Genomic DNA, 12500 nt, shown 5'->3' on the forward strand with positions numbered 1-12500 from the left:
ATTGACTCCCTCTCTCACTCACACATATATCTTTCTTCACCAAACTATCCGTTATCTCTCCTCTGGGATCATTATTCATTACGTGCATATTATATTTTATGTGCGCCGTGTGTGATTGTGTGACCCGCTGTGGGACTTGTGGACTCGGTGTTATATCGTGTTATATCACTCTACGGTGTGTAAACCAGCGAATACTTGCATTTTGGTAATTTAAGTATTGCGTATATTTTCAACTGTTGATATATCTAAGTTTTATGTGAGTTGTGAGCACACATAGAGACTTATTAGGATAGGGCTGAGGATAACCTGTTAACTCATCCATTTGAGCTGTAATTTCTTGTCTCAGTAAACGTGGCAAAGTAAAAAAATAAAACAATAAAAGATAACAAAGGGAAGGGTGGATTGCGCAGTGGGAGGGTGTTGGGGGGGGGGGGGCTAGCTTCCTCAGCGGGAATTCTTTAGCATTTCAAAAGTATTCTTAAGCGCTCAAGAAGCAAACTCCTGTAGATATCAGTAGTAAGTAGGAAATCCAGAAAATAATTTCCATATTTCTGTATATAACGTAATGCTCTTGTTTTGCGGGTGAATCTTGTCACACTATGGGGATTCACCACTAGTTACACACACGCACACACACACACACACACACACACACACACACACACACACACACACACACACACACACACACACACACACACACACACACATACACACACTTTGTTCACGGTGTAGACAGTCTTTTGTATAAAATTTACCTTCCGTAGTTGTATCAGTTATTAACATTTATTCGTCTACATGTTTACCGTTCTTCAGCCTTCTGTCTTTTGATTATTCTTGATTATTCTTTCACTGCAGATGATTTTTCCTTCAAAAGCCTTTATGTCCAATCCTTTCACTGCTAATGACCGATGTAATTTTTTTTTTAATCGACTTTTTGAGGACGTATGTTATAAACATTACTATTGACTCTGTGCTACTCTGTCATTTCATATGTCGTTTATATTAATACACTTGGTAATGACAGCTACTATTCATATTAACGCATGTCTCATTTCTTGATCATGGTGTTTATTTTCGACAATGACAAAACTACCACTGACTTGACACCTGCGACGTGACAGTCTGATGGTTGTCTTCCTTCTTGAGTTTTCTTTCATGGCTGTACTACACGTTTTCTTTTTGTCTTCGGGGTGACTTTACTATACTTCACGTTTTCTTTTATCTTCGGGGTGACTTTACTATACTTCACGTTTTCTTTTATCTTCGGGGTGACTTTACTATACTTCACGTTTTCTTTTATCTTCGGGGTGACTTTACTATGCTTCGCGTTTTCTTTTATACTCGGGGTGACTTTACTATACTTCGCGTTTTCTTTTATATTCGGGGTGACTTTATTATGCTTCGCGTTTTCTTTTATACGCGGGGTGACTTTACTATACTTCACGTTTTCTTTTATCTTCGGGGTGACTTTACTATGCTTCGCGTTTTCTTTTATACTCGGGGTGACTTTACTATACTTCGCGTTTTCTTTTATATTCGGGGTGACTTTATTATGCTTCGCGTTTTCTTTTATACGCGGGGTGACTTTACTATACTTCACGTTTTCTTTTATCTTCGATGTAACTTTAGCGCGCTTTAAAAATCGCTCTTGTCTTTTCTATTGTTATTTAGTGTTCTCTCTTGACATTTTTGTCACTGCTCTCCTCTGCTTTTTATTTCCTCGCTTCATTTCATAGCTCTTCATATACCCATCAGCATTTCTCTCTGCCTTTCCCTTTTCTGTGCTTCTCTCTATTTCTCTTTTATCCCTTATATGACTGTCTTCATTTCTTCATAACTTCCCTTTCCTTTCCCCTCTCCCATTTTCTTCTTCTCTGCCCTGCGTATGCCTTTCTTCGCATCCCTTCCCTCCTCCTCCCCCTTCCCTCCTCTTCTCCCTTCCCTCTTCTCCCTTCCCACCTCTACCCTTTCCCTCTTTTTCCCCCTTCAATTCTCTACCCCCTTCCCTCTTCCCCCCCCCCCCTTCAACTCTTTCCACCCTTCCCTCCTCGTCCCCTTTCCCTTCTTTTTTTCCTTCCTACCTTTTCCTCCTTCCCTCCTCTTCCGTCTTCAATTCTCTCCTCCCTTCCCTCCTCTTCCCCCTCCCTTCTCTGTCCCCTTCCCTTCTCTTTCCCCTTCCTTCCTTTTATCCCTTCCCTCCTCTGCCCCCTCCCTTCTCTATCCCCTTCCCTCCTCTTTCCCCTTCCCCCCTCCTCTTCTCCCTTCCCACCTTTTCCCCTTCCCTTTCTCTTTCCCTTTCCCTCCTCTTCCCCCTCCCTTCTCTTTCCCTTTCCCCCTCTTCCCCTTTTCCTCCTCTTCCCCCTTCCCTTCTCTTTTCCTTTCCCTCGTCTTCCTCCTTCCCTTCTCTTTCCCTTTCCTACCTCTTCCCCCTTCCCGTCCCCTCGCAAGCCGGGCCCCTGACGTCGCACTAACCCCTCCATCCCCCAAGGGAGCGATCGCCCAGCACCAGATCCAGCCCAACGCCCCCGTGTGTCAGGTGTTCTGGGACCAGCCTGACGGAGGGGGCGCCCTGGTGGTCACGGCGGACGGCTCCTCCTTCCTGGCCGACTACCTGGTGGTGGCGCTGCCGCTCGCCGTCCTCAAGGAGCGCCACCTCACCACCTTCATCCCGCCGCTGCCCAGGGAACTCACGAGCGCCTTCTCGGTTCGTGCGCTTTGGGTCGGCTGTGTGTGTGTGTGTGTGTGTGTGTGTGTGTGTGTGTGTGTGTGTGTGTGTGTGTGTGTGTGTGTGTGTGTGTGTGAAAGTGAGTGAGTGAGTGATTGAGAGAGAAAGAGAAAGAGAAAGAGAGAAAGATAGTGAGAGTGAGTCTGTGAGTACGTATTTGCGCGCACATGCATGCACGCGCGCGCATGTGTGTATAATATGTCTATATGTATTGTTATCTACAAATTTCGTCCCTAAAAGCGTGCACCTTATAACCGAGGTTAATGGCTACCCTCAGGCATTCGAGGCCGGCACCGTGAACCGGCTGGCACTCAGCTGGCCTTCTCCTTGGTGGCTCGAGGGCGACCTTGAGAGGCAGATAATGTGGAGAGAATATTCCTTCCCGTCGGAGATGGTAAGTGAGATTCTGTTTTGCCGATAAAGAGATGGAGAGGTTAGGAGAGAGAACTAAAGAGGGAGGGAGGGAGGAATAGAGAGATGGGACGGGGGGAGGGAGGAATAGAGAGAAGGAAGGGAAGGGAGGGAGGGAGAAATGGAGAGAAGGGAGGGAGGGAGGGAGGAATAGAGAGATGGGACGGAAGGAGGGAGGAATAGAGAGAAGGAAGGGAAGGGAGGGAGGGAGAAATGGAGAGAAGGGAAGGAGGAAAGGAAGAATAGAGAAAAGTGAGGGAGGGAGGGAGGAATAGAGAGAAGGGAGAGAGGGAGCAATAGAGAGATGGGATGGAGGGAGGGAGGAATAGAGAGGAGGGAGGGAATGAGGAATAGAGAGAAGGGAGGGAGGAAGGAATAGAGAGAAGGGAGGAATAGAGAGAAGGCAGGGAGGGAGGGGCAGAGTAAGTGATTAAGGGACGGACGGAAAGGAAAGGAGGAAGGGAGAAACCGATTGAGGAGTCAGGGATAAATAGAGGGAGCGAGGAGAGAGAGGGAGGGAGGGAGGGAGGGAGGGGGAGGGAGGGAGGGAGAGAGAGGGCGGGCGGGCGGGCGGGCGGGAGGGAGGGAGGGAGGGAGGCGGCGTCGCGGGCGGGAGGGAGGGAGGGAGGGAGAGAGAGGGCGGGAGGGAGGGAGGGAGGGAGGGAGGGAGTGAAGAAAAGAGCGAGAACCAGGGAGGAAGGAAGGAGAGATAGGGAAGTGTGAATTGAGAGAGAGAGAGGGGGCGAGAAAGGGAGGGTGAACGAGATAGCAAGAGAAGGAGAGAGAAAGAGAATGGGAAGGAAGGGAGGAAGAAAGAGAGAGAGAAATGTTGAGAAAGGGAAAGAGAACATTGGGAGAGAAGGAGAAAAGAGACACAATGAGAGACGGACTGAGAAAGAGAGAGAGCGATAGAAAGAGGAAAGACAAAGAGGTTAAGAGAGAGAGGGAGAAAAAGCAAGAGCGAAGAAGGGAGGGAGAAAGAGAAAGAGAGAGCGAGGGAAGGAGGGAGAAAGAGAGGAGGTAAAGAGGTAGGGAGAAGTAAAGAGACCGAGAGAGTGAGGGAGAAAGAGAGGGAGCGACGGAGGGGGGAAGAAAGAGAGGGAAACCGGGAGAGAGAGAAGGAGCGAGAGAGGGAGGGGGAAAAGAGGGAGAAATTGAAGAATGGTAGGATGAAAGGAGAAAGGGAGATAACCAAAAAAAAAAAAAAAAAAAAAACGCACAAAAGAAATGCAGAAAATGATGCAGAAAGAGAAATAAACAAGTGAGCAACATGAATAGGTTTTGTCTTCCGTGGTCACATCGGCCGTGTTCCCCGTGGCCTAAAAACTTCCTTTCTGGGTCAGAGGTAGAGGAGCTCAGTTTTTGCCCCTTGAGAGAGGGAGAGAAATGAAGAAAGAAATAAATAAAAGAAGATGGAGAGTAAAAATGAAAAACGAAGTAAAAAGCAGATTAAAAAAGAAGAAAAAAATATTAAGAGGAGAAAGAGCGACAGAAGTAAAAAGAAAGTTAGTGTCAGAGAGAGAGAAAAAAAAACATAGGTAATAGATCGCGAGAAGAAAAGCACTCTAACGTTGTCTTTCTAATTACAGGAATGGATGTCCAGCATCGTCCAGGTGAAGAGCGCCCCTCACAACCGAGCTCAGTTGGAGATGCTGGTGACAGGCGAGGCTTCATTAGCCATGGAGGAAATGTCCCCTGAGACTATCATTTCCCACGTCATGACTCTCATTCGCGCTGTTAACCGCCCGTATTCCGTTCCTCTGCCTTCTTTCTTCCATAGGTGAGTCTCGGGCTCTTTGGCAATGCGTGGAAGTTAAAAATTAAAAGATGGAGCGCTCCGTTTTCTATGGGTTGTCTGAACTTTTTCCTTTGTTTATTTGGGTAAAACTGAGGAGAAAAAAATATACTTTTAGGTGTCTGTATCTAAAGGGAAATCTGTTTTTCATACTGTTTTTTAATACTTTTTGATAAGTGGAATTACTTAAGGAGACTGCGGTATTGACGATAGAATCCATTTTAGAAGGAGCGAGAGAGAGAGAGAGAGAGAGAGAGAGAGAGAGAGAGAGAGAGAGAGAGAGAGAGAGAGAGAGAGAGAGAGAGAGAGAGAGAGAGAGAGAGAGAGAGAGAGAGAGAATGAGAGAATGAGAGAGAGAGAAAAACACCAATGCATCATTATTTTTGTAGATAAAACAGAAAAGTGAACACCACGCAAGACGTTAATATCAGACGATACGTAACACATAACAGGAACCACGTTACATAATACACAATAAGAAACTGACACAAGAAATGAAGATAATACATATTTCTCGAACACAGAACAAGTTTGGATTAGAATGAATAACAACAATGGAGTTGTAACTTACGCGTTTGGATTAATTGCCTTTTCAACGTGGTTTAATGTTGTAAAATTGTTCATTCTCCATAATGCCACAATAACCACTTCACGTGCTTCGACGTGAGGGGAAAATAGATAAAGGGATAATTATAACAATAATAATGATAATGTATTTCCCTCAGATCGCAGTGGAACAAGAACCCATGGGCTCGGAGTTCGTATCACTCTTACATGACGATGGCCGGCGTGAAACTGAGACTGAGAGACCGCAGTGTGTTGTGCCCGCGCCTTTCCAGTTCGAGTGGGAGGAAGGTGAGGCAGAGAGCGCGGGATTGTGGGGGTATTTGGAGGCAGGGAGGGTGGTAAAGGGATGATTTAATTTGTGGATTTCTTGCCTTTATGAAATAAACAACTCGATATATTTCAACATAAAATGTTTTGCCTACGAAGATCAACTGAATTAAAAACCAAAACTGTTCTCTCACATCACGCCTATAAATCATACATAACTTTACGTTCTTATGCCCCCAACAGTCCGTTTTCTTTGCCGGAGAACACACCTCTACGGATCGCTTTGGGACGGTCGATGGCTCTTTTCTCTCTGGTGTAAGGGCAGCCAAGTGGGTTATGGATGAACTCGTTGCTCAGAGTTTGGTAAGTTGTTATATTTTTTTATTACTTGCCTCTCTTATGGCTGGTGTTTTTTTTTATGTATTAATCATCCATTCATATATGTTATTATCTTTTTTACTTTTATTTTTTCAGATATTACATAATCAGTTTCCCGTCCTTTCCAGAAACCTTTTGAGAGCGAGGAGGTAAGATTTACCGTTCCCGACGCCAAAAACCAAAACATGAACTTCTTCGACCTCTTCCTCAATCCCAAAAACTACTACCAAGTCGTCAAGGTTAAAACTAAGAGCAGGGAAAGTGAGGAAGTGATGTCAAGGAGGAGGAAGCAACCAGTCAGTCAGTCACGAGATGTTGGGACAGTGCCGAGAGGCCAGTTAGGTGGAGACAGGCAACAGGAAACATACATTATCCAGACTAAAGATGGCCGTCGCATTCCAGTTGTCTTTTCTAGCAACAATGGCGGACAAGTATCAATGGCCTTGTCTGGCAACAGTGGCGATCAAGTACCGGTTGTCCTCTCTGGGAACAATGGCGACCAAGTACCTGTTGTTGTGGAGAGAGAAGACGGACAGAAAGTTGCTTACGTTATTGCTGATAATAACGGGCAGCAAACTCTTTATGGCATCCCCCCTGGTAACGGCGCACAGGTTCAATATGTTATGGCTCCGACCGATGGACCAGATGGCCAGCAGAAAGTGTATATCATGTCTGATGACAATAACCAACATGTTCCTTTAGTTGTTTCTCCAGACAATAATCAACATGGTCCTTTAGTTTCTCTAGACAACAATCAGCAAGTTCCTCATGTTGTAACCACCGATGATGGCCAGCAGGTTGCATATGTTCTGTCCACTAAGAATGGGCAGCAAATCCCTCTTGTTTTATCAAATGACAATAATCAAGAAGGCCCGTATGGCTTGCCGATCCACAAACGTCCCTATCCCTTAGCTGTAGAAAATGGGCCGAAGGTTACTTTTGTTGTGTCTGCAAAGGATAGTCGCGAAACTCATCATGACTCGTCAAGGGAGAATTCTCAATTGGAAGTTCTCAGAAACGTTATGAATCCAGAAGTGACAACCAAATTTACAGTACCGGTATTCGCTTCTTCAGAGGATGACTCCATTTCCCCTTTGGGTAACAAGGAAGAAATTGCGATCGTTTATGTTGATAGCGAGGGGAAAAGGATTACGAATATCCCAATGAAGTTGTCCTCCATGGTAGAAGATATGGTGCAAGAGAGCTTGGAAACAACCCTGAAGGAGAAGAAGAATCAAGAAAATGCCACATCCCCCTCCACTGTGGAAGAGGAAGGAAGCCAGGATGAAGATAGATTATCTATACAAGATACGAGTTTTGAAGATGTCTCTATAGGTGGACGACTAAGAAACAGAAACAGGAAGAGGAACAGGAATAAAGGAATTAGAAACAGAAACAGAAATAGGAAAAAAGACAAGCCGAACAGTCAAGAAGATGAGAACAAGCCACTCAGCAACAGGAGTGAAGTACAAAACGAGCAGACCCCACCACAACACATAACATACAATTCACCTCTTCACTTCCCACTGCCACTACCAACTTCTTATTTTCCATACCTAAGCTCATCGGCTCCCACAACAGAGGCAACCACTGCTCATCCTCCTAAAATTAATTCAGCTGTTCCTGGTGCCCACATGACCTACTATGCAAACAACCGGATGTCAGTCATCATGGAACCAGACTTATCACAGACACATGACATGTATGACTTTCAAGGTAGTCAGTCATATCCACAGTATGCAATGAAAGTCAATGCACCTGGCCTAGAGATGCCCAGTTACCTTTCTTCCCATTCACAACCACCTCCTAAACTCACCACCAACTTCTATCATCAATTCCCAGAAACCCAAACACCTCCCTCAGTCTGGCAAAGGCCAAATGTGAACTCGCCTCTGCATTCACAAGGACACATTCCCAGCCCAGATATATCAAGAGGAGGTAGTCTTCACCTTGCAGATCACATGTCACATGGTGATTCTTCATATAATGGAGCTGTGAATAATCCTAGCTGGACCCAGACTTACAATCAACACCCCAGGTATAATTTGTTTTCTTCCACTACCGAGCCATATTATACTGTGATTTCATCTACACGTCGAAGCCCACATATGCCACCCATTCATCAGCCAGAAAATCCAACTCCATTCGATGCGACACAAACCCTATCAACACAGATAAAAAATCTGCAGCAAAGTCAGTACTATTCTTCAAGTACTCACCCATTTGCAGACCATAATTATAACAGAGGTGGCACTGCCATTGAAGCTCCCAATGGACCTTATGCTTCATACCCACGGAGGACTCCAAACAAAGATCCCATTGGACCATATGATTCATACCCAAGTACTTCTACAAACAGAGCTCCTGCTAAATCCTATGCTTCATATCCAGTTTCAAGCCAGCATTCTCTGGACTATGATTCTTTACCACCAAATCGACAGGCACTTCTGGAGTACTATAATATAAGGCCTGGACCGAATGGACAGGTGCACATGAACATCAATATGCCACCTCTTCTTAACAGGGATCAGTCATCAGTCTATGCCATCTTGGATGATGGTATAGATCCAAAGACTTTGATGACAGAAAATAGGCACAGGCCACAGAAAAATAACAGAAACAGAATGCAGGATAGAATGGGCAGTTATGAATATGAAGATTCCATCGAAGAATTACTTGGATCCACACATGATGTAAACCGAACAATAAGTTTTGAAGCTCTTTCCCCAAACAGTAAAAATACCAGTGATCAACAGCAACAGCAGTATACAAGTATTGCATATGAAACTGGTTCACAAGAAGAGTTGCAAGGAAATTCTGATGAGTTTGCAAATGTAAAGACAAACTCTGAGGAGCTTGTAATAAGTTCTGAACAATTTAATTCAAATGAAGTGAGGGCAAACTCTTCAACACTGAAAAACAGCTCAAAAGAAAAAACTAAATATGAAGATCCAAAGGCAAACTCTGAGGAAATAATTAGAAAGTCTGAAGAAATAGAAGCAAAAATAAGTTCAGAGGCAAACTCTGGGGAAATTAACATAAATTCTGGAGAATCTGAATCAAAATTAAGCTCAAATGCAAACTCTGAGGATCTTATTGTAAATTCCAAGGAAGTAGGAGTGGACTCTGAACAGAACTATTCAGGACGAGTACGTGATGAAAGTAGCAGTGAGGATAACAACAAAAGAGAGGACACTGAAAAATATTATTCCAATAATGGGATGCCAATGCACCCTGGTTTCCTGTCTGCAGTATCTGCTATGCAATATACTCCAGTCATATTACAACCCATGTCATTTTTCAATCCAATGATGCAAGGTATGAATCCTTTCCCTCCTACGAGAACAGATATGTCTTCACCTTACCAGAGCCATTCATCACGAAAAAGGCTTCAGAGCAGTGAAAAAGAAGAAGATCGTTCCTTCCGACTGCAAAAAATATTATTGACTACATTGCAGCCTGAGGAAAAGTTGCAAGTTGTTACAGAGTCTGTAGATTCCAAGGATCAACTTGAATCCATTAATTCCTCACCTTCCCTTGATGAAGACCAGGCAAGTTCTGAAATACAATCCATGGAGGAGTTTCTCCATGAAATATCAGTTGAAATTATTTCGGGAATGCAGAACAGTACGGGAAATGGTGAACGAAAGAGATCAAGGAAGAATAAAAGGAAGAGAAACAGAGCTGAAAATGATAGAGACCTTAGCATTGAGATGCTGACTGAAGCTTTGGAAAGTCCAAAAACTGATGTTTTTACCAGCCAGAGATTAGAAAATCAAGAGTGGAGTGCATCAGACAGTGTTACTGAAAGTCATGAAGCAAGTACTGCCCAAACAACAGCTGCTCCAGAGCTTCATGACCATACTGCAAGTTATGAAAATTATGATTTAGATACAACCGAAATCTCCATTTTGAATACATGGCTGCCCGAGAGTGAGGGTTTAGCCCAAGATAATGAAGAAACATCTGAGTCATGGTTCTCGTGGTATATGAATTATTAAAGTCTTAAGCAGCTGATTAGTTACATTAATGAACTGGTCACATGTCATTAAGAGACAGCAATTCATAGAAAATTAGGAAAGAAACCTGACTTATCTGGTGGTCTCTTTGGACATGGAAATGGAAATCAAGGTAGGATACAGTCATATAACCAAGTTCTAATTTCTAATTTGCCTTCAATTAGTTTTGAGAGTACATAGCTGTGGAACCTTGTTTTAATATTGCACCCAGAATGCTTATTAGAGAAATAGGTACCCAGTGGCATCAAGCTTAATGAAAAATTCCTAATAGTGAGAGCTCCTTGGTTGTAGGGAATGAAGCACCAAGAGTACTTTGCCAATTTTAACATCAATATTTCTAAAAGCATTTACTGATTTATTTGGAAGTTTGATACCTTTTAGATTCTTTTCTGTTTACATGAAGCTAAAAAAAATATCAGTTTGAATGCTGACACTTTTGCATAACATTGTATTTTGTACATACTATTTATTTCTAATTTATTATTGTTGGCTATTTATAATAAGTACTTAACAGTTACCACAACAAAAGAAACATATGATCAAGACAGATGTACTACGTAACAGTTGCAAAGAATTTTTTTTTTCTATCTTGAACTTATCTATGAGTTTTCAATTCACTCATCTCAAACTTTGATCCTGTTAAGGCCAATTGGTCTAATGTGTTAATTTATGTAATGTTAACTTCATATTAACCTGTTCAAGGCAAAAGTGCATGCATGACTGCACTTTCCCCTATGGTTTAGTTTTATTTATTTTGTTAACACTAGAATGGTTACAGAAACATTTAGTCACCAGAGAGTTAATTACTGGGCCACCTGAATCTCACAAATTATTCCATTCCTTATATTTTCAGGAAGGGAAATTTATTTGTTTTTAATATTAATAAAATTAAAAACTTATTTCACAAAGAATCCTAGGAATGCATTTATTTGGGAAGATCAAGTAGGCCTAGTAATTGACTCCTTGGTGACAACACTTTAGAAGCCATGTGTGTGAACGATATTAGTAAAGCAAGACCACAGTGAACACCACATGTACCCACTGCCAATTGGCTAATGTTGGCATCCACATGTTGAATCTTTATGTGGCATTTTGAATTGTATTCAATTCACATTATCTATTTCTGCTTCAATTTTCATCATTGCAAGCAATTAAGATGTGCATTAGAATTAGAGATGTGCCAGTGGTATCAGTGGCAGTATGATCAATATTAGCTATATATTCTACTATTGGCACTGGTGTCGATTGTGAAATTCAGCCTGAGATTGAAAATTGTTCACTGTATAATAAGACTAGTGTCTTTTTTGGTCTTTTTGATAAAAATTATACATAAACAGGGATTATAAACTTTTCTCTTACTACTTTAACACAATTCTTACTTTATTTCAATATTCTTAACAGTTAATTTCACATATGAAAAGTTGTCTCCATCTTTGCCAAATGCTAATTATTAAGATAAAGACAGAAATAAATGTACCAGTATTTTTAAGTTTTCTAGTAATGGGATAATCATCGGCACTTCTCTAATTGTAATTAGTTGATAAGTTACAGCATCCTCATCCTCATCATCTTTTCCCCATTGGCTCATCCTGTTTTCAGTTTTTGCATTACTTTCCTGTGTATCAAACTTTTTGTCTTAACATTTCTTTCAAAGAGTAACACTACATATTCAAGTTTCTAGTTTGTAGTGTTTTAGAAAACTTTCCCAGTCATGAAATTCATTTAACATTTTCATGTACATCTATAAATGTGTATGTTAGGGTGATAAAATCCGAAATCTTGGCATTATGAATTCTAGCATTGTGTATAGATACTATATACCATCAAAGTCTTTTATTATGTATATCCTGACCTGACTGTAATGTGTAGGCTTGACCAAAGACAGCATTGATTACTATGTAGGATATCCTCTAGTGGCAGGAGGAAGTAGAAGAGAAACAAGAAAAAATGTATTAAAATAGTTGTCACCGAGGGAGGTGAAAGATAGGAAGATACAAGGAAGAGAAATTTGGAGAATAGAAAAAGAATTACATTTTCAAAATGAAACATTTAAAGGCTTACATTTCACATGGAAAATGCAAAGAAAATTTTGAACAAGTAACTGGAAGCAATCACAAAGAGCTACACATGAAGAAGTAATCTGAAATGTATTTCAATGTGTTTAAGTAATGTTTTAAAAGTATTTCACTGCTCCAAAATTTATTTCTTGCATAAAAATGATCTGTTTTACATTTTTATTCTAGCATAGGGTTAAAAGAAAAAAAAAATGACAACCAAGGGAAGTCACATATATTTTGGGAGAGAAGAAGGAAACTTGTAGATTTTTGTTTTTTTT

General features: G+C 41.8%; 2 protein-coding genes across 3 annotated transcripts in view; one reads left to right on the forward strand and one right to left on the reverse strand.

Moving 5' to 3' along the window:
• Positions 1-11242, forward strand: part of LOC113825788 (uncharacterized) — a 30659-nt gene extending 19417 nt beyond the window's left edge. The window contains exons 11-16 of the mRNA XM_070125613.1: positions 2492-2707; positions 3006-3122; positions 4729-4919; positions 5660-5789; positions 6012-6131; positions 6275-11242. Of these exons, the coding sequence (XP_069981714.1) occupies positions 2492-2707; positions 3006-3122; positions 4729-4919; positions 5660-5789; positions 6012-6131; positions 6275-10147 (4647 nt within the window). The 3' untranslated portion in view covers positions 10148-11242. The remainder of the gene's footprint in view (positions 1-2491; positions 2708-3005; positions 3123-4728; positions 4920-5659; positions 5790-6011; positions 6132-6274) is intronic.
• A 1105-nt stretch (positions 11243-12347) lies between these two features.
• The window catches only part of mRpL11 (mitochondrial ribosomal protein L11), a 6107-nt gene continuing 5954 nt past the window's right edge, over positions 12348-12500 (reverse strand). For both annotated transcript variants that reach the window (XM_027378618.2, XM_070125614.1), the window contains exon 5: positions 12348-12500. This exon is cut by the window's right edge and continues 421 nt beyond it. The gene's annotated coding sequence lies outside the window, so the exon portion shown is untranslated.

This window comes from Penaeus vannamei, chromosome 9, assembly GCF_042767895.1.
Source record: "Penaeus vannamei isolate JL-2024 chromosome 9, ASM4276789v1, whole genome shotgun sequence".
In the NCBI taxonomy this organism is placed as follows: Eukaryota; Metazoa; Arthropoda; class Malacostraca; order Decapoda; family Penaeidae; genus Penaeus; species Penaeus vannamei.